The following is a 24726-nucleotide window of genomic DNA, read 5'->3' as shown; positions in this document are numbered from 1 at the left end:
ACACACACACACACACACACACACACACACACACACACACACACACACACACACACACACACACACACACACACACACACACACACACAATTGCTGCTACCAGATTCTTATTTACTATTGTTAATACTGTACAATTTAAACACTTGCACCCCCTTCCCTGATACATGTGTACATATTGGACTATAACTTGTGCCTTCCTGTATTTTACTTATGCTAAAATGCCTATTCTATTCTATTGAGCCATTTACTTCATGTTCGTATTCTTATCTTTTATTATTTATTTTTGTTGTTTCATTGTTGAGAAGGAATTTGCAAGTAAGCATTTTGTTAGAAAGTGTATACCATGTGTATCAGTGGAGGCTGCTGAGTGGAGGACGGCTCTGAAATAATGTCTGGAATTGAGCTGTGGAATGGCATCCGACACATTGAAACCATTTGTTTGATGTATTTGATACCATTCCACCTATTCTGCTCCAGCCATTACCATACGCCCGTCCTCCCCAATTAAGGTGCCACCAACCTCCTGTGATGTGTATCCTGTACATACAGTACGACTAATACAACTTGACACTTGCTGGGGTCTATGGAGTGAGAAGTTCTTGTCACCCCACTTACTGGTCCAGTGAGGTCTGAGATGATGTAACAACATGGGACTGACTGGCTTCCACATCCACATAAGCCATTTGAGAGATATTTCGTCCAAATGGCTATAGGATAGGATTTCCATTTGGCTTGAATGAATGTACAATTTGTTCAACAACTCTGACTGGTCCACATTGTTTCCTGTTTTAATCAGTTAACCTATTTTGACTTATTTTACATCTTACTTTTGTAATTCCAAAAATGTGTCGCATACAACAAATCTAAGCAGGAGGGCTGATCTGGACTCATTCAGAAGTTGTTTTGGTTTAAAAGGAGGGAGAGGCCGATACCTGGCAACCATGTGCAGCCGCTCACATGCACAGCCATATATCATAAAGCCTGTTTAATGAAGACAGGGGAAAGCCTTGTTATGTGTACATTTGGATGCGTGAGGAGAGGGAAAGCACAGAACTTAGAGATGGTTAACACTGAACCATATAACACTAGTGCTGATTCCCAACCACCCTCTGTTTAAAGGTAACATTTGGTAGCAATTTCTTACATACATAATTTAGTATTCATTGGAGTATGGTGCATGGTGCAGAGGTCAACGACAGACAATGTTAGAGAGGCCAGGCTGATTATAATTGTTGAAAAAACATATGGTTTGATCACACTAAGTCATCTACGGTTGTTCCCTGGTCAATCACATAAACCGCTGGTCAACTTTAACCTGCTTGTGCACTGACCACCTTCCAATTCACCAGGTTCTGTGACACACAAACAACCATTATTATGTTCCTACAACGTTATGTTACCACAGAAAGGTAAAATGCACACAAAAGCCACATTCAGCAGTGTTCTCTTTTTTTTTGGAAGGGCACCTTTGTTGCGGAATTTGAGGGAAGTTTGCCAAGTTCTCCTTTGTTAGAGACTCCATGCTGTGTGTGTTCTTTTCTAATTAGAATGAAAATGGCTGAATCAGCGAAAGATAATCTTTTACAGGACATTTGCAGTCATGGGGAAATGGAGGAGTATTTGGTACTGTATTATTTTCTCTATATGTTACAAAGTTTTCGGCATGACATAATGACAGGAACAGTAGACAGTAAAGTATAAATCAACTTCATGGCATCTAATAGCCCTGGATGTCTTATTAAACATGCTAACACATCAATTGGAATCAAATGGAAATACAGTTGTGCCAAGGATTCATAACGTTAGTCGATTTGTTAAGGAAAAAATAACTGACATTCACATATTGTCTAGCAGCAATTTATTCTGTCTCCTAGCTCTCGTAAATGCTGCATCATTCGGGGAAGGAGAAGAGGCAGCCAGAATGACTGGATTAAGCAACCCATTCAGCAGGGATGGAGAGGGCTTGGCTTGGGCCCTTGCTGTACAGTTACATTACAGACAAGTGCATTCTGGGAGACCTGACTTTCCAGCCACCCCGAAGATGGTCCAAAATAGTGCTTCTAGTGATGTCAACCAAATGGCTCTGACACGATGAAGACAAAAGTTGACGTGGGGACATAAGAGACTCCAAAATACAAACGTTGTGTTTACAAACTTAGTAGAAGGGGCCGTTATCAAAAACATGTAGTTGTTTCCCCATTAAAATGTTCACTTATTTAAATGTTTTAAGTAGCTATAGTCCCTTTGCACCATCTGGATTTTGAGGACTGGCTACAGACTAATAGTAATGGGAGGTGTATACTGTAACACTGAAGAACATTTCAGCATGTGTGAAAAGCTGAAGTGGGGTTTTGGATTGTCAGTGTGAGTAAAGCAGACAGCTGGGAGGTCTCTCAGGAAGGTCATCGAAACTCTCAGCTGCTACATGAAATAATCTGCGTCTGCCCCGCAATTTTCATCCATCTGAAACATGGAAGCAATGTTCCTATTTCCACGTGTAGCGACATATATGACGCTATCAAACCATCATCCCAGAAAGGAAGGGGACATTGCTTTAATGGTCTTTCCATGGATGTTCTGAAGCACTGGGACTGACAGCCTTACTAAACTCTTCAATTAATCTGTCCAGCCAGACCGTGAGCATGTTAATCACATGCTAAATGGCCTGTGGGCTCTAACTCTAATAATACAGACACTGTCAGTAACATACAGCAACATGAACACTGACACAGTACAGCAGGAAGCTGAAACCCCTCTCCTACACTTTCCAAGCCATGATCACCGTAGTAACAACAGGAAGCATGTGAGACGGAATCACTCGAGGGGGTGGATTTGAGGTGGGGTGAGAAGTTAACTTTAGATGGGAGTTTCTGAGCTGATGGGCCATCTCCTCCATTACCCCCACCCCCACCCCCCTCTCTCATAATGGTCTGACCCAGGAGCCCCTTCCTGAGTGTAAATCAGCCTGGCCCGGTAATGGTTCAGGCCAGATCAGGTGAGCATGTTAAGTGAAGGTCTCGGTGCCGTGTTGTAATGTGGAGCACATGGTGGGCCTGTGTGGCTAGCTGACTGTTGGCACACCCTCCAAACTTCTCCCCTGTGTTCCCTGGGTAACCCATGGCCTGATTGGAGCCATATGCAGGCCAGGGTTATTTGACATATAGGATTAGCCAGGGATGAGGAGGGATATTTATTTTACAGGAGCGTTTTTCTCTGTTTCATCTGTTGATTCCTTCCCCAGCCGAGCCCGGCCACCTCCAAGATTAAGCCGTGTTTTATAACCTGTGTGTACTATGCCCATTCCCCAACATAACCCTACATCTGGACAACAGTGTGCTGAATGTCTTTTCAAACACATCACATTTCCATACATTCGTGTAGGAGCTTGAAGAGAGTGACCACCAACGATTTCCAGCCCTGTATGCCTTAATAAAGACAAGTCGTAGCCACACAAAATGTATATCCACAACGCCGATCTGCAGCTGGATCAAAATGAGATACGTGTTTCTTTTCCAACACAAACACATTGACAAGCACACACTGTTTTTCCTCATACAGTACCCACAGTTTGTCTCTATAGGCTGTCGTAGCAGGGATGAGTGAACAACTGAAATGGACGGAGGTAGAGCGCATTTGCAGCTTAAGACTGTTTCCCCCTTTTGTATTATGACCACAAAATGAGTTTGGCAAGCAGAGCCAAAGACAACCGCCACCCCATCGGAGTAAAAATAAAACAACGCCCCTCGAAGAAATGGCAAATTACAGTGTCTGGCCTCATATTTGATGATTTTTACAAGCAGACATAAACGCCTCGGAGTAATTGAGCTCCCTCCCCAGACACTTTATTGGGGTGACGGCAGCATCTCTCATAACCTCCCATCATGCCCTGGAACAAGTGGCCATTGTGCTGAGATGCTGAGCTGTGGAGGGGAGAGAGAGAGGCGAGAGGGCTTGGTCCTCAGATCAGCGGGGGATGGAGGGGAGAAGTTCTGAGTCAACATCTGTGCTGCTTTGTGTGGATGTACCAAATATATGTCCCAGGAAGATGCTGGGGAGCCTGGAAGAGAGGAGGAGAGGCACCAGAAAAGAAGTGAGGAGAGAGCGGGTCAGAGATGGCCATGGCTGGCTGCACCACTGGACTGGACCAGAGAGGCTGGAGCTGTTTCGATGCCCTAGGCTATTTTGACTTGGACTTGGGCTGTTGCCTTTGAACAGGTTCAGCCTAAAGCGTGTGTGGGTCATGGCCCACAATGTGTGACCTCTATGGTCAAACTGTCGTGGTTAGATAAGTGAGAGGAGACAGTTGCACAACAACATGGCTATTGTGGGTGCCTAATGCAATAACCAGCAGCACCTATTTACATCACACAACTTATTCAGACTATATTGAACTGAGCCTATGCGAGCAGGAGACAGGCCAAGTTGATGGTAAATGGTAAAACAGGGGATGCTGTGAGCAGCTGTTATGGATCTGGCCAGCTCTCACAACAGGCCCCTCCACACTGGGATCCAGCCACACAACATCATGGTCTTCAGAAGAGAGAGGGACACACCAAGCCAGGCTCTGTCATCGGCCAGGGTGCTGACGCTCAGCTAGGCTCTGCTCTCCACTGTGAGTCAAATAAAGAGGCATGGCGATGAGAATATAACAGGCTGCTCGACGTTCACCGCATCTCAACACTCTCTCTCTCTCTCTTTCAGGCCGCCCCATCTGGGGCTCTTTCCACTAGATCATGCTATCACAACTCTCTCCCCTTCAGTCCTGGCCCTGCCGGTTTGGAAGCCATTTTGATATGAGCAAATACTTGGCCTGTATGTTTGTTGAATGTCAGATATGTCTCTTATAAAACCGACTTAATCATGTAAGCGGTAAGCGAGAAGTTTACAGTAAGCGAAAAGTTACGGTAAGCGAGAAGTTACGGTAAGCGAGAAGATCACCGGCAAAGGCGAACAACAGCACCAGCCATGGCCTATTCAACCTGCTTGGAAAACGGGTGTGCACCAGCATTAATCAAACACTCTTCTGTATATAGTAAAATGATGTTCATCTCTCATGGACACACATACACAAACTGATGGTCTGTCCTTGCCAGTAAACACATAGGTGCTCTTGTTTTCAATTGTCATGGAGACGGTGCTGTTCTGTTGTTTTTGGACTAATGTTATAAACTGTCAAAATAAAAAACTTGCACACTCCATGTATAATCTCCCAGCAATTTAATGGGTATTTACCAATGTTTTGGCATCACTGCGTCTTCCTCAGGGTAATGTCATGAATACTTGTACCAGGTTATGTAGACACACAGTGCAATTAGTGTAACCAATGACATTAGTGAGGGGTGTGTCATAATGATTAAGTTAATTAAAATTAATTAGTGAAACTGTTAAAAAAATTGTATATGGCATTTTAAATATACAGTCGTGGCCAAAAGTTTTAAGAATGACACAAATATTAATTTTCACAAAGTCTTCTGCCTCAGTTTGTATAATGGCAATTTGCATATACTCCAGAATGTTATGAAGAGTGATCAGATGAATTGCAATTAATTGCAAAGTCCCTCTTTGCCATGCAAATGAACTGAATCCCTCAAAAACATTTCCAATGCATTTCAGCCCTGCCACAAAAGGACCAGCTGACATCATGTCAGTGATTTCTCGTTAACACAGGTGTGAGTGTTGACGAGGACAAGGCTGGAGAATACTCTGTCATGCTGATTGAGTTCGAATAACAGACTGGAAGCTTCAAAAGGAGGATGGTGCTGGAATCATTGTTCTTCCTCTGTCAACCATTGTTATCATCAAGGAAACATGTGCCGTCATCATTGCTTTGCAAAAAAAGGGCTTCACAGGCAAGGATATTGCTGCCAGTAAGATTGCACCTAAGATTGCACCAGTAAGATTGCACCTGCCAGTAAGATTGCACCTACCATTTATTGGATCATCAAGAACTTAAAGGAGAGCGGTTCAATTGTTGTGAAGAAGGCTTCAGGTCGCCCAAGAAAGTCCAGCAAGCACCAGGACCGTCTCCTAAAGTTGATTCAGCTGCGGGATCGGGGCACTACCAGTACAGAGCGTGCTAAGGAATGGCAGCAGGCAGGTGTGTGTGTGCATCTGCACGCACAGTGAGGCAAAGACCTTTGGAGGATGGCCTGGTGTCAAGATTGTTTGGGGCATCCGGAAAAAAGCTTGTCCGGAGAAGACAAGGTGAGCGCTACCATCAGTCCTGTGTCATGCCAACAGTAAAGCATCCTGAGACCATTCATGGGTTGCTTCTCAGCCAAGGGAGTGGGCTCACCCACAATTTTGCCTAAGAACACAGCCATGAATAAAGAATGGTACCAACACATCCTCCGAGAGCAACTTCTCGCAACCATCCAGGAACAGTTTGGTGATGAACAAGGCCTTTTCCAGCATGATGGAGCACCTTGCCATAAGGCAAAAGTGATAACTAAGTGGCTCGGGGAACAAAACATCAATATTTTGGGTCCATGGCCAGGAAAGTCCCCAGACCTTAATCCCATTGAGAATTTGTGGTCAATCCTCAAGAGGAGGGTGGACAAACAAAAACCCACAAATTCTGACAAACTCCAAGCATTGATTATGCAAGAATGGGCTGCCATCAGTCAAATGAAATGCTTGTAATTATACTTCGGTATTCCATAGTAATATCTGACAAAAATATCTAAAGACACTGAAGCAGCAAACTTTGTGGAAATTAATATTTGTGTCATTCTCAAAACTTTTTGCCACGACTGTATTATGCTATTGTTATCATATAGAAATATAATGGAATATTGTACATCGTATTAGCATCAACGTACATTATTGTTTCATTCAATTTCACATAATAATTTTGTATTTCATTACATGTAATCTTTTGGTTCAACCTTACAGATGTTAGACACAGATATATTGGTCGTCTACACCCATCCCGCACCAGGTGACCACCAGTACGGGTGTCTCAAGTTGCAGAGACCTGAGGAGGTTGAGGGCCGGAGCGGGTGGCTGGACGGGAGGGGTAGGGTGCTCCGTACGTCCCATCAGACGACAGCCTTGCCCCACTTAGAGAGGGGAACAGCTGGGATCAGGTTACACCCCTGGCCCCTGCCAATAGGGCTCCATTAGCCCCATTGTCTGGAGGATGAGACCTGGCCCTATTATCAGACGGGCCTCAAACACTGCCTGATGACACCGCTGTTCCCTTTCTAAATGGCCCAATTTCAGGGCCCATTTCCCCTTTCTATGCTCCCCTGGCCAGGAAGGCCCAGTGCACTTGATAGCGTTTGATTCACACGAGCCTCTTTGTGTATGCGTGCCAGAGTGATATCAGTATCTCTGTATGGTGGGGGTGAGCTGGGAGGCTATCGAGACAATGCAGAGTGCTTCTTTCAGACCACTGCCCTGTCCTCTCCCGCCCCAAGGTAAATGAGCAGTGAGGCTGATACTCGGGTGCCTTCAGCTATCCATTAAGTAAGTACATTACCTGTTGACTAAGCACAGTGCCTGTGTGTCCACTCTGACTTACCACAGTCTGGATTGTCCTGTCCATACAGGCCAGGCTGGCAGCCCATGAAGCATCGGTATGAGCCAATGGTGTTCTCACAGCGCCAGGTGCCACACACTGAGCTACCAAACTCCTTACACTCATTCTGATCTGTGGAGAGAGACAGAAGATGTTCTAATGTCATACACATATCAATCCTATCCTCCACCTCTCACAACAGCATGGATCTCCAGCATGAGTAGGGCCAGCCAGGAGCCCTGAGATAAACATGTGCTTATGTCATACATGCATGCACACGCACACATGCACTGACACACAGCAACCCCACTCCTCACTGGCAGCACAATAGCTCCCACAGCATGAGTAGGAGGCCTGTGGTGCTGCTCAGCAGCAGCATGGCCAAGAGCAATATTTTGGAGCAACTGAAAAACGTGTGAAGGAGCAAAGGGAGACGTTCCAGAGGGAGAATCACCTCCATCCCACAAAGGGGAGATAGGGAGGAGAGCTCCAGTCACTTGGAGCTTCCTTACGCAAGGCTACAGCCAGAGGAAAGCCTCTGAGCCAGGATTGGACTCTCTCACTGAGGGAACGTCACCACTGAAACCAAACTGATTACAGCTACATAATCGATCATAGGCAACGTGTCACACCGTGGTGCGAACTCTGGTCTAAATGGACCAGAACATTCTATTAACTCTGCTGAAATGTTGTGAGAATGTAGTATTTCAGCTGGGGCAGAAGCAGTGGCTTGTTGTGGGAAGAGTGAGGGAGGCATGAGGTTGGTAGAGTGTTCTTACCCTCACAGTCGGCTGTGTCTACAGAGTACTTGAAGCCAGTCTCACAAAGGCAGATGTAGGAGCCATCTGTGTTTAGACACTGACCATGGGAGCACACGCCATCCTTGCTGCACTCATCAACATCTGAAGGAGAAAGGAGGATGAGAGGGGGGAGAGAGAGAGTGAAAGAGAGAGACGAGGGAAGAGTGCGACCGAGAGAAAGGAAAGTGTGAAAGGCAATGATTGTTAAGTTTTCTATGTTGATTACAGTCTTGAAGTATTATCTCCTTTGGTACAATATGAATCAGTCCACCCATTGAGAATCTCATTCTCTTTTAGCATGAAGAAAAATAATGTGTGCAGTCAAGGGTTTGTCTGAGAGTAAGATACACTGCCCATTTGGAACACTTTACTGTACTGGCAAACAGGAAATATGAAGAAAAAAAACGATGTACCTTCCCAGCAAACCAGAATTTGTTCTAGGCAAGTTCCCAGAACATTAGTTAGGTTCTGGCAAATTTTCTCATAACACAAAAACTGTCCAGTTGTGCTGATGATTATACAACGAGGATTGATGATTATAAAATGAGGGTTGATGATTATACAACGAGGGTTGATGATTATACAACGAGGGTTGGTGATTATACAACGAGGGTTGGCGATTATACAACGAGGGTTGGTGATTATACAACGAGGGTTGATGATTACACAACGAGGGTTGGTGATTATACAACAAGGGTTGTAGATCTGAAGATTGCAGGTTCAAGCCCACATATTCTTTAACCATGTTCTTTTGAAGGGAAAAAAACGGTGATATTGAAGCTCAGATATAATCTACTAGAAGAGAGGATGTCTTTATTTCATTTCGATATAGAAATCCAGGCAGAATATTTAGATTAACTGTAGAAAATAAAACATTCTGTAAAAATGTACTGTTTAGCTTCTTTTTTTTAACACACCCAATATAATTCCTAATTTGAGAAGCTTGATATGGTCCCAGCTATCTTATTTTTCATTAGCTAAAAAACCAAAGTGATCCTAGATCAGCCCTCATAGTCTTGGATACCTTGTAATTATGGCCCAGAAGTAGGCAGCATATAAAGAGTCTGGGCGAAGTGATGGTGATTAACCTAGTTACCAGTATATCTCTGGGTTAGTTATGTCTCAGAAGGCGAACGACTGACCATACTGCCATGGTTATATACTGAAAAAATACGATTTGGTTATCAATAATTCTCTTTGAATGTCTTTCGGATGTTATAATCCTAAACTTAATGGGAATCTTAGATAATGTCCTGGGATTGTTCCCGGTTTGCTGGGTTAGCTATTGGTCTGGGAACATTCACTCCGACTAGTAAAACATTTATAATGATGGCTTTATGCTTGATTAAATGTAGATTGGTGGATAATTGCCACATTACAACATAACTTACCAGGTATTTGGACTGAATAATAAGTGTGGGGGGGGGGCAAGGCAGAAAAGCAACAAAAATAGAACACGAATGAAAAGCCCCTCTTCTTCTGCCAAGGGCTGATAATGAGACAAATCTCTCAAGGTAGATAGTAAACACATGTATGGAGGTACAGGGAACAAGACAGTCTGAGAAGGGCCTAGGTAAACACCCCAATGTATGTTCCAATAACTATGTGATTCAATATCAAAGCATTTATAGCAATGATTTATCTCAAACAGAGCTGAATGGCAGGTTATACTAGATTGACAAGTGATTAGTTCATCTTTGTGATTTATATTAGTCCTATGTCCACTGTTGAGTCCCAGACAGTGAAAGTGCCCATAGCCCTGTAAGCAACCATCTGTCCAGCCAGTCCAACTGTGTTCCAACCAGAAGACCAAACACTTTGGGCTCCCCGTCCTTCCCATGTACCCCCTCTCCACTCCCTGCAGGGCCCATGGCAGAGAGGCCTGGCTTTCATTGTGTCAGCGCTGCACACACAACAGCAGACGGCATGAAAATATACCCAGCATCTGATTTATAGGACAATTAAAGGGAAATATTTGCTGTGGCAGAGGGCCAGGGGAGTGTGCAGGTTGGGTCTGCCTTGCTCACTGGTGTGGTGCTGTAGTACATGGCCAGGGGACATCAGGGAGAGCCCAGCCATCAGCACTGGGTACTGGGGAGGGGATGCCTAGCCTGCTGAGTACGTATGGGGAGGTAGGTAGCCTGGCAGTTACGAGCGTGGGTCCAGTAAACGAAAGGTCGTTGGTTCGAATCCCCAAGCCGACTCGGTGAAAAATCTGTTGATGTGCCCTTGGACAAGAGTGTCTGCTAAATGACTAAAATGTAAATGAATGGCTGGAAGAGGTCTCGGGCCCTCATAACCCCCTCCAGGATCCTCTACCCCCAGAGAGTGGCCCTGCTCTATGCTTACCTGCTTCACATCACTCTAGAGGGATAACATGCTCAGTGTAATGCCCAATGTTTTTTCATCCAGGCTATGCTAACTTTAGGTACCCTTCAGCAGTAAACTATACCAGAATCAATAATACGCAGGTCAGACATTTAGCCTGAGTTATGTTCCCTTCATATTGATTCTCCCAGAGGGTTCCATTCCTCTGTATTTTGACAGCTAATGCTCCAGAAGGTTTCAGTGAAAGGCTAGCTCTTGCCAACAATTAGGAGCAGCATTTTCCCCCTCTGTTGTGACCAGGGCAATGGGTGCGGCTGGAATGACATCAAACCTGGTCCAGTGGAGTTGAGAGAGGGGGAGCAGTGAGACGGTTGATGTCTGGCCATGGCCTGTTAGAAACAATGGCTGTGTTTTATGACTGCTGCCTAACTGGTCTGGGGAACAAGTGGACACCCAGGCACCCCAGAGCAGGAGCGGGGTGGGGGGGTCAGGGGGGAGTAGGGTCAGCCCTGAGAGAGACAGGGTCAGGGAGTACAAGCTGCCCTCTACATACACTGTATGCCCTCACCCAGACAGGAGCGGGGCTTGTGGCTTGTCCTAATTGTGGTAATACATTCAAACAAGTTGGTAGTTAGTTATAAACAGTATATTTTGTTCTCTCTCACCTTGGCAGCCAATTCCATCTGTGGTGCCTGTAGTGCCTGTGGTGTATCCATCAGGGCAGATGCAGAGGTAGGAACCCTCTGTGTTTAGACAGTCCCCATCTCCACAGATCCCTCCAGACTGACACTCATCCACATCTGTAATGCATACACACACAGAGGCAAACATGACAACATGACAGGCTAATCGGATAGTTAAACAAGGACAGTTCATCAATAAACACACAGCTGAACAGTAGAGGACGTCACCCCCCCCCCCCCCATCCTAAGAGAGAGGGTGTGAGTGTGTGTACCTCTGCAAGATGTCCCGTCCACCATCTCCAGGCCCGATGGACAGGAGCAGCTGTATGAACCAGGGTTGTTGGTACACTGTCCTGCCAGACACAGACCATGGTCCTCACACTCGTTGATGTCTGCCGGGGGACACGTAGGGAAAACAGACACACACAGTGCATAATGTAGCGTAACACATTCCCACCACAGCTGGGAGGTCATTAGGTCTTAATCCAAGTGGGTCCTCAGTTTGTCCTCCAAATAAAGCGGCCAAAACTTCAAGGAAAGTGTCACAACCTGCCATATGAATATACATCATTTTCATCTTTTACATCAGGGAATTATGACGACTCAAATCGCATCTACTGCACAGGAGGTTGGTGGCACCTTAACTGGGGAGGATGGGCTTGTGGTAATGACTGGAGCGGCATCAGAGGTATGGTATCAAATACATCAAACACATTGTTTCCAGATGTTTGATGCCATTCCATTTGCTCCGTTCCAGCCTCCACTGATCTGCAGGTACTCGTCTACCACGCAGAGCTGTGACTGACTACAAATAAAATCATCAGCATAAGAGGAGAACTTCCCGCAGGATTGAAGGGTCATTAGAGTTTAGTCCAAGGAAAAAAAGTAGTACCTTCACAGGTGAGCCCATTGGGCGCCAGCGTGAAGCCAAGGTCACAGGTCATACAGGAGTAGGAGCCCTCTGTGTTGCTGCAAACGCCCATGGGACAGACCCCTGGGGACAGGCACTCATTTATGTCTGAAGGAGAGAGAGGGGGGAGGAGAGAGACAAAGAGAAGAGAGATGGAGACAGAGAGAGAGAGAAGTGAGGAGAGGAGAGAATGAAAGAAAGAGAGGAGAGAGCGAGAGAGAGAAGAGAAATGGAGACAGAGGAGAGAGAGAGGGAGAGAGAGAAGAGAGAAAGATGGAGACAGAGAGGGGGAAGAGAGAAAAGAGGGAGAGCATCATAACATAAGTGAGGTCAGATCTAGTCTAAGGAGCCAGTCTCTCAGTCTGCCTCTGGCCTGATAACATGACTAATGGCTGAATGCAAGGAGTCAGTCTCTCAGTCTGCCTCTGGCCTGATAACATGACTAATGGCTGAATGCAAGGAGTCAGTCTCTCAGTCTGCCTCTGGCCTGATAACATGACTAATGGCTGAATGCAAGGAGTCAGTCTCTCAGTCTGCCTCTGGCCTGATAACATGACTAATGGCTGAATGCAAGGAGTCAGTCTCTCAGTCTGCCTCTGGCCTGATAACATGACTAATGGCTGAATGCAAGTCTGCCTCTGGCCTGATAACAGTCAGTCTCTCAGTCTGCCTCTGGTAACATGACTAATGGCTCAGTCTGCCTCTGGCCTGACAACATGACTAATGGCTGAATGCAAGGAGTCAGTCTCTCAGTCTGCCTCTGGCCTGACAACATGACTAATGGCTGAATGCAAGGAGTCAGTCTCTCAGTCTGCCTCTGGCCTGATAACATGACTAATGGCTTAATGCAAGGAGTCAGTCTCTGATCAGTCTGCCTCAGTGGCCTGGCCTGACAACATGACTAATGGCTGACAAACTAATGGCTTAATGCAAGGAGTCAGTCTCTCAGTCTGCCTCTGGCCTGACAACATGACTAATGGCTTAATGCAAGGTGGAGTCAGTCTCTCAGTCTGCCTCTGGCCTGACAACATGACTAATGGCTGAATGCAAGGAGTCAGTCTCTCAGTCTGCCTCTGGCCTGACAACAACTAATGGACTAAGTCTGCCTCTGGCCTAACATGACTAATGGCTTAATGCAAGGAGTCAGTCTCTCAGTCTGCCTCTGGCCTGATAACATGACTAATGGCTGAATGCAAGGAGTCAGTCTCTCAGTCTGCCTCTGGCCTGATAACATGACTAATGGCTTAATGCAAGGAGTCAGTCTCTCAGTCTGCCTCTGGCCTGATAACATGACTAATGGCTGAATGCAAGGAGTCAGTCTCTCAGTCGGCCTCTGGCCTGACAACATGACTAATGGCTTAATGCAAGGAGTCAGTCTCTCAGTCTGCCTCTGGCCTGACAACATGACTAATGGCTTAATGCAAGGAGTCAGTCTCTCAGTCTGCCTCTGGCCTGACAACATGACTAATGGCTTAATGCAAGGAGTCAGTCTCTCAGTCTGCCTCTGGCCTGATAACATGACTAATGGCTGAATGCAAGGAGTCAGTCTCTCAGTCTGCCTCTGGCCTGATAACATGACTAATGGCTGAATGCAAGGAGTCAGTCTCTCAGTCTGCCTCTGGCCTGATAACATGACTAATGGCTGAATGCAAGGAGTCAGTCTCTCAGTCTGCCTCTGGCCTGATAACATGACTAATGGCTGAATGCAAGGAGTCAGTCTCTCAGTCTGCCTCTGGCCTGATAACATGACTAATGGCTGAATGCAAGGAGTCAGTCTCTCAGTCTGCCTCTGGCCTGACAACATGACTAATGGCTTAATGCAAGGAGTCAGTCTCTCAGTCTGCCTCTGGCCTGATAACATGACTAATGGCTGAATGCAAGGAGTCAGTCTCTCAGTCTGCCTCTGGCCTGACTAACATGACTAATGGCTGACAACATGACTAAATGCAAGGAGTCAGTCTCTCAGTCTGCCTCTGGCCTGATAACATGACTAATGGCTGAATGCAAGGAGTCAGTCTCTCAGTCTGCCTCTGGCCTGATAACATGACTAATGGCTGAATGCAAGGAGTCAGTCTCTCAGTCTGCCTCTGGCCTGATAACATGACTAATGGCTGAATGCAAGGAGTCAGTCTCTCAGTCTGCCTCTGGCCTGATAACATGACTAATGGCTGAATGCAAGGAGTCAGTCTCTCAGTCTGCCTCTGGCCTGATAACATGACTAATGGCTGAATGCAATGGGAGTCAGTCTCTGGCCAGTCTGCAAGGAGTCTCTGGCCTGGATAACATGACTAATGGCTGAATGCAAGGAGGCCTCTGGCCTGATAACAGTCAGTCTCTCAGTCTGCCTCTGGCCTGATAACATGACTAATGGCTGAATGCAAGGAGTCAGTCTCTCAGTCTGCCTCTGGCCTGATAACATGACTAATGGCTGAATGCAAGGAGTCAGTCTCTCAGTCTGCCTCTGGCCTGATAACATGACTAATGGCTGAATGCAAGGAGTCAGTCTCTCAGTCTGCCTCTGGCCTGATAACATGACTAATGGCTGAATGCAAGGAGTCAGTCTCTCAGTCTGCCTCTGGCCTGATAACATGACTAATGGCTGAATGCAAGGAGTCAGTCTCTCAGTCTGCCTCTGGCCTGATAACATGACTAATGGCTGAATGCAAGAGAGTCTCTCAGTCTGGCCTCTGGCCTGATAACATGACTAATGGCTGAATGCAAGGAGTCAGTCTCTCAGTCTGCCTCTGGCCTGATAACATGACTAATGGCTGAATGCAAGGAGTCAGTCAGCCTCTGGCCTGATAACATGACTAATGGCTTAATGCTGTCTGCCTCTGGCCTGATAACATGACTAATGGCTGAATGCAAGGAGTCAGTCTCTCAGTCTGCCTCTGGCCTGATAACATGACTAATGGCTGAATGCAAGGAGTCAGTCTCTCAGTCTGCCTCTGGCCTGATAACATGACTAATGGCTGAATGCAAGTCAGAGTCGGCCTCTGGCCTGACAACATGACTAATGGCTTAATGCAAGGAGTCAGTCTCTCAGTCTGGCCTGACCATGACTGGCCTGACAACATGACTAATGGCTTAATGCAAGGAGTCAGTCTCTCAGTCTGCCTCTGGCCTGACAACATGACTAATGGCTTAATGCAAGGAGTCAGTCTCTCAGTCTGCCTCTGGCCTGACAACATGACTAATGGCTTAATGCAAGGAGTCAGTCTCTCAGTCTGCCTCTGGCCTGATAACATGACTAATGGCTTAATGCAAGGAGTCAGTCTCTCAGTCTGCCTCTGGCCTGATAACATGACTAATGGCTGAATGCAAGGAGTCAGTCTCTCAGTCGGCCTCTGGCCTGACATGACTAATGACTAAGTCTGCCTCTGGCCTGACAACATGACTAATGGCTGAACGCAAGGAGTCAATGCAAGGAGTCAGTCTCTCAGTCTGCCTCTGGCCTGATGCAAGGAGTCAGTCTCTCACATGACTAATGGCTGAATGCAAGGAGTCAGTCTCAGTCTGCCTCTGGCCTGATAACATGACTAATGGCTGAATGCAAGGAGTCAGTCTCTCAGTCGGCCTCTGGCCTGACAACATGACTAATGGCTGAAAGCAAGGAGTCAGTCTCTCAGTCTGCCTCTGGCCTGATAACTGACTAATGGCTGAATGCAAGGAGTCAGTCTCTCAGTCTGCCTCTGGCCTGATAACATGACTAATGGCTGAATGCAAGGAGTCAGTCTCTCAGTCTGCCTCTGGCCTGATAACATGACTAATGGCTGAATGCAAGGAGTCAGTCTCTCAGTCTGCCTCTGGCCTGATAACATGACTAATGGCTGAATGCAAGGAGTCAGTCTCTCAGTCTGCCCTCTGGCCTGACAACATGACTAATGGCTGAATGCAAGGAGTCAGTCTCTCAGTCTGCCTCTGGCCTGATAACATGACTAATGGCTGAATGCAAGGAGTCAGTCTCTCAGTCTGCCTCTGGCCTGATAACATGACTAATGGCTGAATGCAAGGAGTCAGTCTCTCAGTCTGCCTCTGGCCTGATAACATGACTAATGGCTTAATGCAAGGAGTCAGTCTCTCAGTCTGCCTCTGGCCTGATAACATGACTAATGGCTTAATGCAAGGAGTCAGTCTCTCAGTCTGCCTCTGGCCTGATAACATGACTAATGGCTGAATGCAAGGAGTCAGTCTCTCAGTCTGCCTCTGGCCTGACAACATGACTAAACATGACTAATGGCCTGCATGACTAATGCAAGGAGTCAGTCTCTCAGTCTGCCTCTGGCCTGACAACATGACTAATGGCTTAATGCAAGGAGTCAGTCTCTCAGTCTGCCTCTGGCCTGATAACATGACTAATGGCTTAATGCAAGGAGTCAGTCTCTCAGTCTGCCTCTGGCCTGATAACATGACTAATGGCTTAATGCAAGGAGTCAGTCTCTCAGTCTGCCTCTGGCCTGATAACATGACTAATGGCTGAATGCAAGGAGTCAGTCTCTCAGTCGGCCTCTGGCCTGACAACATGACTAATGGCTGAACGCAAGGAGTCAGTCTCTCAGTCTGCCTCTGGCCTGATAACATGACTAATGGCTGAATGCAAGGAGTCAGTCTCTCAGTCTGCCTCTGGCCTGACAACATGACTAATGGCTGAATGCAAGGAGTCAGTCTCTCAGTCTGCCTCTGGCCTGACAACATGACTAATGGCTGAATGCAAGGAGTCAGTCTCTCAGTCTGCCTCTGGCCTGATAACATGACTAATGGCTGAATGCAAGGAGTCAGTCTCTCAGTCTGCCTCTGGCCTGATAACATGACTAATGGCTGAATGCAAGGAGTCAGTCTCTCAGTCTGCCTCTGGCCTGATAACATGACTAATGGCTGAATGCAAGGAGTCAGTCTCTCAGTCTGCCTCTGGCCTGATAACATGACTAATGGCTGAATGCAAGGAGTCAGTCTCTCAGTCTGCCTCTGGCCTGACAACATGACTAATGGCTGAATGCAAGGAGTCAGTCTCTCAGTCTGCCTCTGGCCTGATCTGACTAATGGCTCTGGCCTGATAACATGACTAATGGCTGAATGCAAGGAGTCAGTCTCTCAGTCTGCCTCTCTGGATAACATGACTGACAACATGACTAATGGCTGAATGCAAGGAGTCAGTCTCTCAGTCTGCCTCTGGCCTGATAACATGACTAATGGCTGAATGCAAGGAGTCAGTCTCTCAGTCTGCCTCTGGCCTGATAACATGACTAATGGCTGAATGGAGTCAGTCTCTCAGTCTGCCTCTGGCCTGATAACATGACTAATGGCTGAATGCAAGGAGTCAGTCTCTCAGTCTGCCTCTGGCCTGATAACATGACTAATGGCTGAATGCAAGGAGTCAGTCTCTCAGTCTGCCTCTGGCCTGATAACATGACTAATGGCTGAATGCAAGGAGTCAGTCTCTCAGTCTGCCTCTGGCCTGATAACATGACTAATGGCTGAATGCAAGGAGTCAGTCTCTCAGTCTGCCTCTGGCCTGATAACATGACTAATGGCTGAATGCAAGGAGTCAGTCTCTCAGTCTGCCTCTGGCCTGATAACATGACTAATGGCTGAATGCAAGGAGTCAGTCTCTCAGTCTGCCTCTGGCCTGACAACATGACTAATGGCTGAATGCAAGGAGTCAGTCTCTCAGTCTGCCTCTGGCCTGACAACATGACTAATGGCTTAATGCAAGGAGTCAGTCTCTCAGTCTGCCTCTGGCCTGATAACATGACTAATGGCTTAATGCAAGGAGTCAGTCTCTCAGTCTGCCTCTGGCCTGATAACATGACTAATGGCTGAATGCAAGGAGTCAGTCTCTCAGTCTGCCTCTGGCCTGATGACTAATGGCTGAATGACGACTAATGGCTTAATGCAAGGAGTCAGTCTCTCAGGCCTCTGGCCTGACAACATGACTAATGGCTGAATGCAAGGAGTCAGTCTCTCAGTCTGCCTCTGGCCTGACAACATGACTAATGGCTTAATGCAAGGAGTCAGTCTCTCAGTCTGCCTCTGGCCTGACAACATGACTAATGGCTTAATGCAAGGAGTCAGTCTCTCAGTCTGCCTCTGGCCTGACAACATGACTAATGGCTGAATGCAAGGAGTCAGTCTCTCAGTCTGCCTCTGGCCTGATAACATGACTAATGGCTGAATGCAAGGAGTCCGTTTCTCAGTCTGCCTCTGGCCTGATAACATGACTAATGGCTGAATGCAAGGAGTCAGTCTCTCAGTCTGCCTCTGGCCTGATAACACGACTAATGGCTGAATGCAAGGAGTCAGTCTCTCAGTCATGACTATTGGCTGAATGCAAGGAGTCAGTCTCAGTCTGCCTCTGGCCTGATAACATGACTAATGGCTGAATGCAAGGAGTCAGTCTCTCAGTCTGCCTCTGGCCTGATAACATGACTAATGGCTGAATGCAAGGAGTCAGTCTCTCAGTCTGCCTCTGGCCTGATAACATGACTAATGGCTGAATGCAAGGAGTCAGTCTCTCAGTCTGCCTCTGGCTGATAACATGACTAATGGCTGAATGCAAGGAGTCAGTCTCTCAGTCTGCCTCTGGCCTGATAACATGACTAATGGCTGAATGCAAGGAGTCAGTCTCTCAGTCTGCCTGGCCTGGCCTGATAACATGACTAATGGCTGAATGCAAGGAGTCAGTCTCTCAGTCTGCCTCTGGCCTGATAACACGACTAATGGCTGAATGCAAGGAGTCAGTCTCTCAGTCTGCCTCTGGCCTGATAACATGACTAATGGCTGAATGCAAGGAGTCAGTCTCTCAGTCTGCCTCTGGCCTGACAACATGACTAATGGCTGAATGCAAGGAGTCTGTCTGGCTGAATCAGTCTGCCTCTGGCCTGACAACATGACTAATGGCTTAATGCAAGGAGTCAGTCTCTCAGTCTGCCTCTGGCCTGATAACATGACTAATGGCTGAATGCAAGGAGTCAGTCTGATAACATGACTAATGGCTCAGTCTCTCAGTGCCTCTGGCCTGACAACATGACTAATGGCTTAATGCAAGGAGTCAGTCTCTCAGTCGGCCTCTGGCCTGACAACATGACTAATGGCTGAATGCAAGGAGTCAGTCTCTCAGTCGGCCTCTGGCCTGACAACATGACTAATGGCTGAATGCAAGGAGCCAGAGTCTGCCTCTGGCCTCAGACTAATCTCTCAGTCTGCCTCTGGCCTGATAACATGACTAATGGCTGAATGCAAGGAGTCAGTCTCTCAGTCTGCCTCTGGCCTGATAACATGACTAATGGCTGAATGCAAGGAGTCAGTCTCTCAGTCTGCCTCTGGCCTGATAACATGACTAATGGCTGAATGCAAGGAGTCAGTCTCTCAGTCTGCCTCTGGCCTGACAACATGACTAATGGCTGAATGCAAGGAGTCAGTCTCTCAGTCTGCCTCTGGCCTGATAACATGACTAATGGCTGAATACAAGGAGCCAGTCTCTCAGTCTGCCTCTGGCCTGATAACATGACTAATGGCTGAATACAAGGAGCCAGTCTCTCAGTCTGCCTCTGGCCTGATAACATGACTAATGGCTGAATACAAGGAGCCAGTCTCTCAGTCTGCCTCTGGCCTGATAACATGACTAATGGCTGAATACAAGGAGCCAGTCTCTCAGTCTGCCTCTGGCCTGATAACATGACTAATGGCTGAACGCAAGGAGTCAGTCTGCACGTACAGTAAGCAAAGCCTCCTTTATTAGCTTGCACTGACAGTGCTTTATTAAAAAGGGTGGATAGAAGTATGCAGGACAGGCATCTATTCCAAAACAGCAAGCTATTACAGGTGGTGTATAATTACTGTATCAACAAACACTCATGGCTCTCTGTTATGTGATCATTGGAAATTCCTTGCTCTGGTACAGATTGTATTTCTTACAGGGGAAATAGTGAAGGCCATTGTTAAGTGAATGGAATGGCTTTTGGTTTGCCTGTGGGTCAACAGAGGAGTTCCACAGTTTGTGCTGGCTGCGTAGGAGCTGGGGAGTGGTTGGTTTCATTTCAAATTAAGCCGTTAATCTTTCCCTGGCATGAAGACATCCATTAAAATCCAATCAAAGTCTGACTTGGACTTGTTTTCAGGATTTTCCCAGGGCAAAAACATTTCAAAAAAGGAGATCTTCTTCCTAGTCTCAATCCACCCTTCCATTAAATGACATTAGAGTATAAACTGGATCTGTGCTGTTCATCTTGGGGAGAAGAATAGGAGGGCGGGGGTGAGTGTGTTCCAGAGGTTAGACAGTCTTACCCTGGCAGTGGGAGCCGTCCTCAGACAGGGTAAAGCCAGTCCCACAGCTGCTGCAGGAGAAGGATCCAGGACTGTTCCGACACAGCTGGCCTGGGCACACGTTAGCCACCAAGCACTCGTCCACATCTGAACAACAGGACAGAGAAACAGAGAAAAAAGGCCACTTAACTACATACCTGAACTGTAGCAGAGGATAGAATGCCTGGTGGAAAACATGACCACATGCCACATGTAATCATTTCGATCCGTTTCTAATTGATATGGCATAGAGTTCCACTGTCAACACATCTATCTCTCCAGCTGATCTATCAGTGGGACAGGCTGACTTCACTGTGTTTTATTTGAAGCCCATGTCTCTTTCTTTTGAACGCGGATCAGATGGATGGTGCCAGAGGGAGAGGGATGCAGGATCCAGTTATGATGTGATGTCTGGGAGGAGTATTTTGGGATCTTTAGCTAAGGAGAGGGGCTTTGGGTCCAAGCCGTCACACCTGACATCATTTACAGACAACCTGAGCCTGCTGTTAACAAAAGGCGATGTGGGAGAGAGGCCTGACTGGACTCACGCCGGGCCCAATGGGGGCGTTACCTGGCACACTCACTCACATCTGTCACAGGCAGGGCAGAGGTCAGAGCCTAACATGCTCATAGAGCACTCGGTAACACACGGCCTGCTAACGCACACAAATGCACAAACTCAGGCACGCACGCACACACTAACTCACATGTACGCAGGAAATGCGTCCAGGACTCACCATCACACTCCAGCCCATCCTCAGTCACTCTATAGCCTGACCCACAGGTGGTGCAGGTGAAGGAACCCTCAGTGTTGGTGCATGTTCCCCTGGGGCACGTAGTGGGCAGCTCACACTCATCAATATCTGTAATACACCAATACGGTCTTTTAAGTAAAACACCACTCCTTTGGTGGACCATTAGATGTGGTTTCAGGGAGAATGGACCGACCTTCACACAGCTCTCCGTCTAGGGAGACGCTGTAGCCTGAGGGACAGGTGATGCAGGAGAAGGAGCCCTCAGAGTTCAGACAGATCCCATTAGCACACACAGACCCAGACTGGCACTCATCAATATCTGGAGGAGACACCAGACCAGCACAGACATTAATTACTATTGGCAAACAAACTATATACAAGTATTGCGTTACAGTTCTAAGACACACCTAGATCACAGTAACAGAGACAGATATACAGTTGATGCACGCAAAGGGCATCCTTTACAGAAGGCGTTGGTGAATGTTCCAGCTGGGGAAGGCTTTGGCTGGACTCACCCTCACACCTCTGCCTGTCCTGGGACACCCTGTATCCGTCTTTACAGCGGGTGCAGGTGAAGGAACCCTCTGTGTTGGCACACACCCCTCCCAGACACACGTCTGCCTTGGAGCACTCATCCACATCTGGAATAAAATGACAGATTGACATGAAGAATGAACAGTCGGAGGCTGCACACTGTCTGACATGCTTTATCTGTCTATGGTGGATGATGATCCTTCAGTGTGTTGCCTGAAATGCCAAAGGTTGTACGGGTTCCATACCTTCACATCTCTGTCCACCCGCTGATCGCTGGAATCCAGGTCGGCAGTTCTTGCATGAGTAGGAACCTTCGGAATTGGTGCAAATTCCCGCAGGGCACACAGGTGTAGCACATTCGTCAACATCTAATAAAAACAATGAGGCATTAAAAGAGCCATAGAGAGCTCAGAGCTCGAGGAGAACAGCAGCATGCCGTGAAGGGTCGTATTCCACACATCTAATCTTTTACAGACCTTCACAGGCTCTGCCGTCAGGAGCACTTTGGTAACCAGGGTTACAGCTGCACCTGTGGGAGCCATCCAGATTGACACACCTGCCATGGAGGCAGGCTCCAGGGAGCAGACACTCATCCACATCTGGAGAAAAGACAGTATGTTGGAGGACCTTGTTAAACCACCACTCCTCCTCACTGTTAACAACATTTATTAAAACCCCCTGGACCTCAAAGGCTTCTTCAGTAGTACCATTTCCGCTTCAGTGAACTGTTTATTTTAATACCCGAAACTGGAGAATGAATGACGTGGGACTTATGTTTTCACAAACAAGTACCTTGGCAACTGCTGTTGTCCAGAGAAGCCTGGTATCCTTGGTAACAGCTGCAGCTGTAGGAGCCCTCGGAGTTGACACACCTACCGTGGGCGCACGCCGATTGGTCCAAACACTCGTTGACATCTGAGGGTCAAGACAGGTCACCAACATTCAGGTCACCACGCACAAAGACACATGAGTTTCACTGTGACAGATTCCAGACAGTAAAACACCCAGAACCCACGACATGATTAGTTGGAATATACTGTACCCTGTGAATGTTTGTTATTATCTATTGCCCTGCCTTAATCTTTTCCAATTCATGCTCTTAAGTCAATACACATGACAATGTCAAAAGCAAGTTATTTTTGTGGAAGAAATCATACAGAAATGTTGTTTTAGTTGACTCCAAAAGGCATAAAACAAAGACTATATTTCATGGCTCTCTAAGAATTTGCCAGGCAGCTCCTTCCTCTGTGCGTGTGATAGAGAGCATCTGTGTGTCTGTGAATGTGTGAGTGGGCAGAGTACAACTCTCTCAACACAGTTGTGTGGGCAGGTTCAGTGTGAGGTGAATGACACAGTAGAAACAGAGGGCTACTGCACTGAAAACATCCAGTGGAATACAGGCAGGGCTTTGTGTGTCTCGTCTCACGATGGCTGTAGCCAGACGTCTGTCAGTATGGCCCAAAACCTTGTTTCTGAATCTCCTGGCATCTCTCAGTCCTCTACGATAAGCCCGACATGAGGCTGGAGCTGTTCTCTCTATCGCACAACCAATTAGGCTTATCCACAACGCAGCCAATTGGGCTCCAACTACTGTGCTACAGGCAATTGACTGAGGCAAACACTGGAAACAAACATAGAGAACACACACGCTGCTTGCATACATGGTCCCCCATTTTAGTTGAGTTCCATCACCCATGTGGATATTAGCCTGTTTAGTGGGGGTTTTGAACCAACTGTATTTAGCTCCTCTGTTCCACCTCATTTCCAGTGGAAGTGCAACTCAGCAGCTAGTCATACTCCACATCACAATATAGAACGCTATGAGTGCATTGATTGTATTTGTTTAAAGACCTACGAGCAGAAAATAATGGAGCCCATGTAGTGTTTTCTTTGAAGGGAAAGTAATAAGACTGGAGTAATCAAAGAGCCCGTAAGGTCGAGCCTTCTTCCGTCATAGGAGTCATTGGGAAGAAGTTGTAGAACGGGCCAAAAAACCTGCCTGGATAAGTTCACCTTTCACAGGCCAGCTCAGTCAGGGAGGACTTGACCTTTACACAATAATCACCTCAGACGCTAAAATATACAATATTCTTCTGGAGGAGGCGAGAAGGAGAAGATGTCACAATACCAGCCTGGAGCGTCTTATGTAACAGGAACACCTCAAGGTTGGGTGGGGGTTGCTACACTGGGACGTTGGCTCGTTCAGTATGCTACAGACCTTGTATAGTGTGTCATGCATTGTGTATTGAAGCCCTATTAAACCCTCGTAGTGGTTTTATAGTGTAACAGAGGCAGTTATATGGTTGACTAACCACAGCCCTTTTTGTCTGACAGGGCCTTTTAACAGTTGGGTAATATTGACCCCTTGACCCCTTCATACATCTCAGTCATCACTCCAGTCCTCTCCCCTTGACCCAGTAATAAAGACATAGCCCCGCTGGGCTCCACTGCAGAGACCGGAGCCATCCAAAAATAATAGGCTGTTTGTTTAAGGCTGAGGCCAAGGGAAAATATTTTGACTCTCACAAATTGAAGTATTACAAACAATCTTTTACAGCAGCAGATGATATGAAAAGATCAGCAATAACAAGGGTGATATGTTTAACCCATAACAGTCTAAGCACTGTCTAAGCCAGAGGGGGGGGTTCTACTAAGCTATATGGAATTGTTTTAAGAAGGTCATACCAAGGATCATTTAGCTATTTCATTTAGAATTTAAGACCCCTTGAAGTATGTTTTTTAATTTTTATTTGGCCTTACTGCTATTAGCCCATACAAAAGCATTGAATAACAGATTCACTACACGGAACAACAGATAGTCCCCCCAAAAATAAAAAAACAAGTTTGTTCTGAAGTGTCTGTCCTATATCTGGGAGATATAAGAAAAATCAGG

General features: G+C 46.8%; 1 protein-coding gene across 2 annotated transcripts in view; it reads right to left on the bottom strand.

The window, feature by feature from the left end:
* LOC135525885 (latent-transforming growth factor beta-binding protein 2-like) overlaps positions 1-24726 on the bottom strand; it is a 149831-nt gene that overhangs the window by 10510 nt on the left and 114595 nt on the right. For both annotated transcript variants that reach the window (XM_064953837.1, XM_064953838.1), the window contains 12 exons: positions 22626-22748; positions 22310-22432; positions 22079-22201; positions 21815-21940; positions 21493-21618; positions 21282-21407; positions 20527-20652; positions 12226-12351; positions 11606-11725; positions 11316-11450; positions 8302-8424; positions 7526-7654 (listed from right to left, as the gene is read on the bottom strand). In XM_064953837.1, coding sequence (XP_064809909.1) covers positions 7526-7654; positions 8302-8424; positions 11316-11450; positions 11606-11725; positions 12226-12351; positions 20527-20652; positions 21282-21407; positions 21493-21618; positions 21815-21940; positions 22079-22201; positions 22310-22432; positions 22626-22748 — 1506 coding nt within the window. The remainder of the gene's footprint in view (positions 1-7525; positions 7655-8301; positions 8425-11315; positions 11451-11605; positions 11726-12225; positions 12352-20526; positions 20653-21281; positions 21408-21492; positions 21619-21814; positions 21941-22078; positions 22202-22309; positions 22433-22625; positions 22749-24726) is intronic.

Source organism: Oncorhynchus masou, chromosome 32 (genome assembly GCF_036934945.1).
Source record: "Oncorhynchus masou masou isolate Uvic2021 chromosome 32, UVic_Omas_1.1, whole genome shotgun sequence".
NCBI lineage: Eukaryota > Metazoa > Chordata > Actinopteri > Salmoniformes > Salmonidae > Oncorhynchus > Oncorhynchus masou.
The sequence above is the reverse complement of the archived record's forward strand: the minus strand, read 5'-3'. Positions and strand labels throughout refer to the sequence as shown.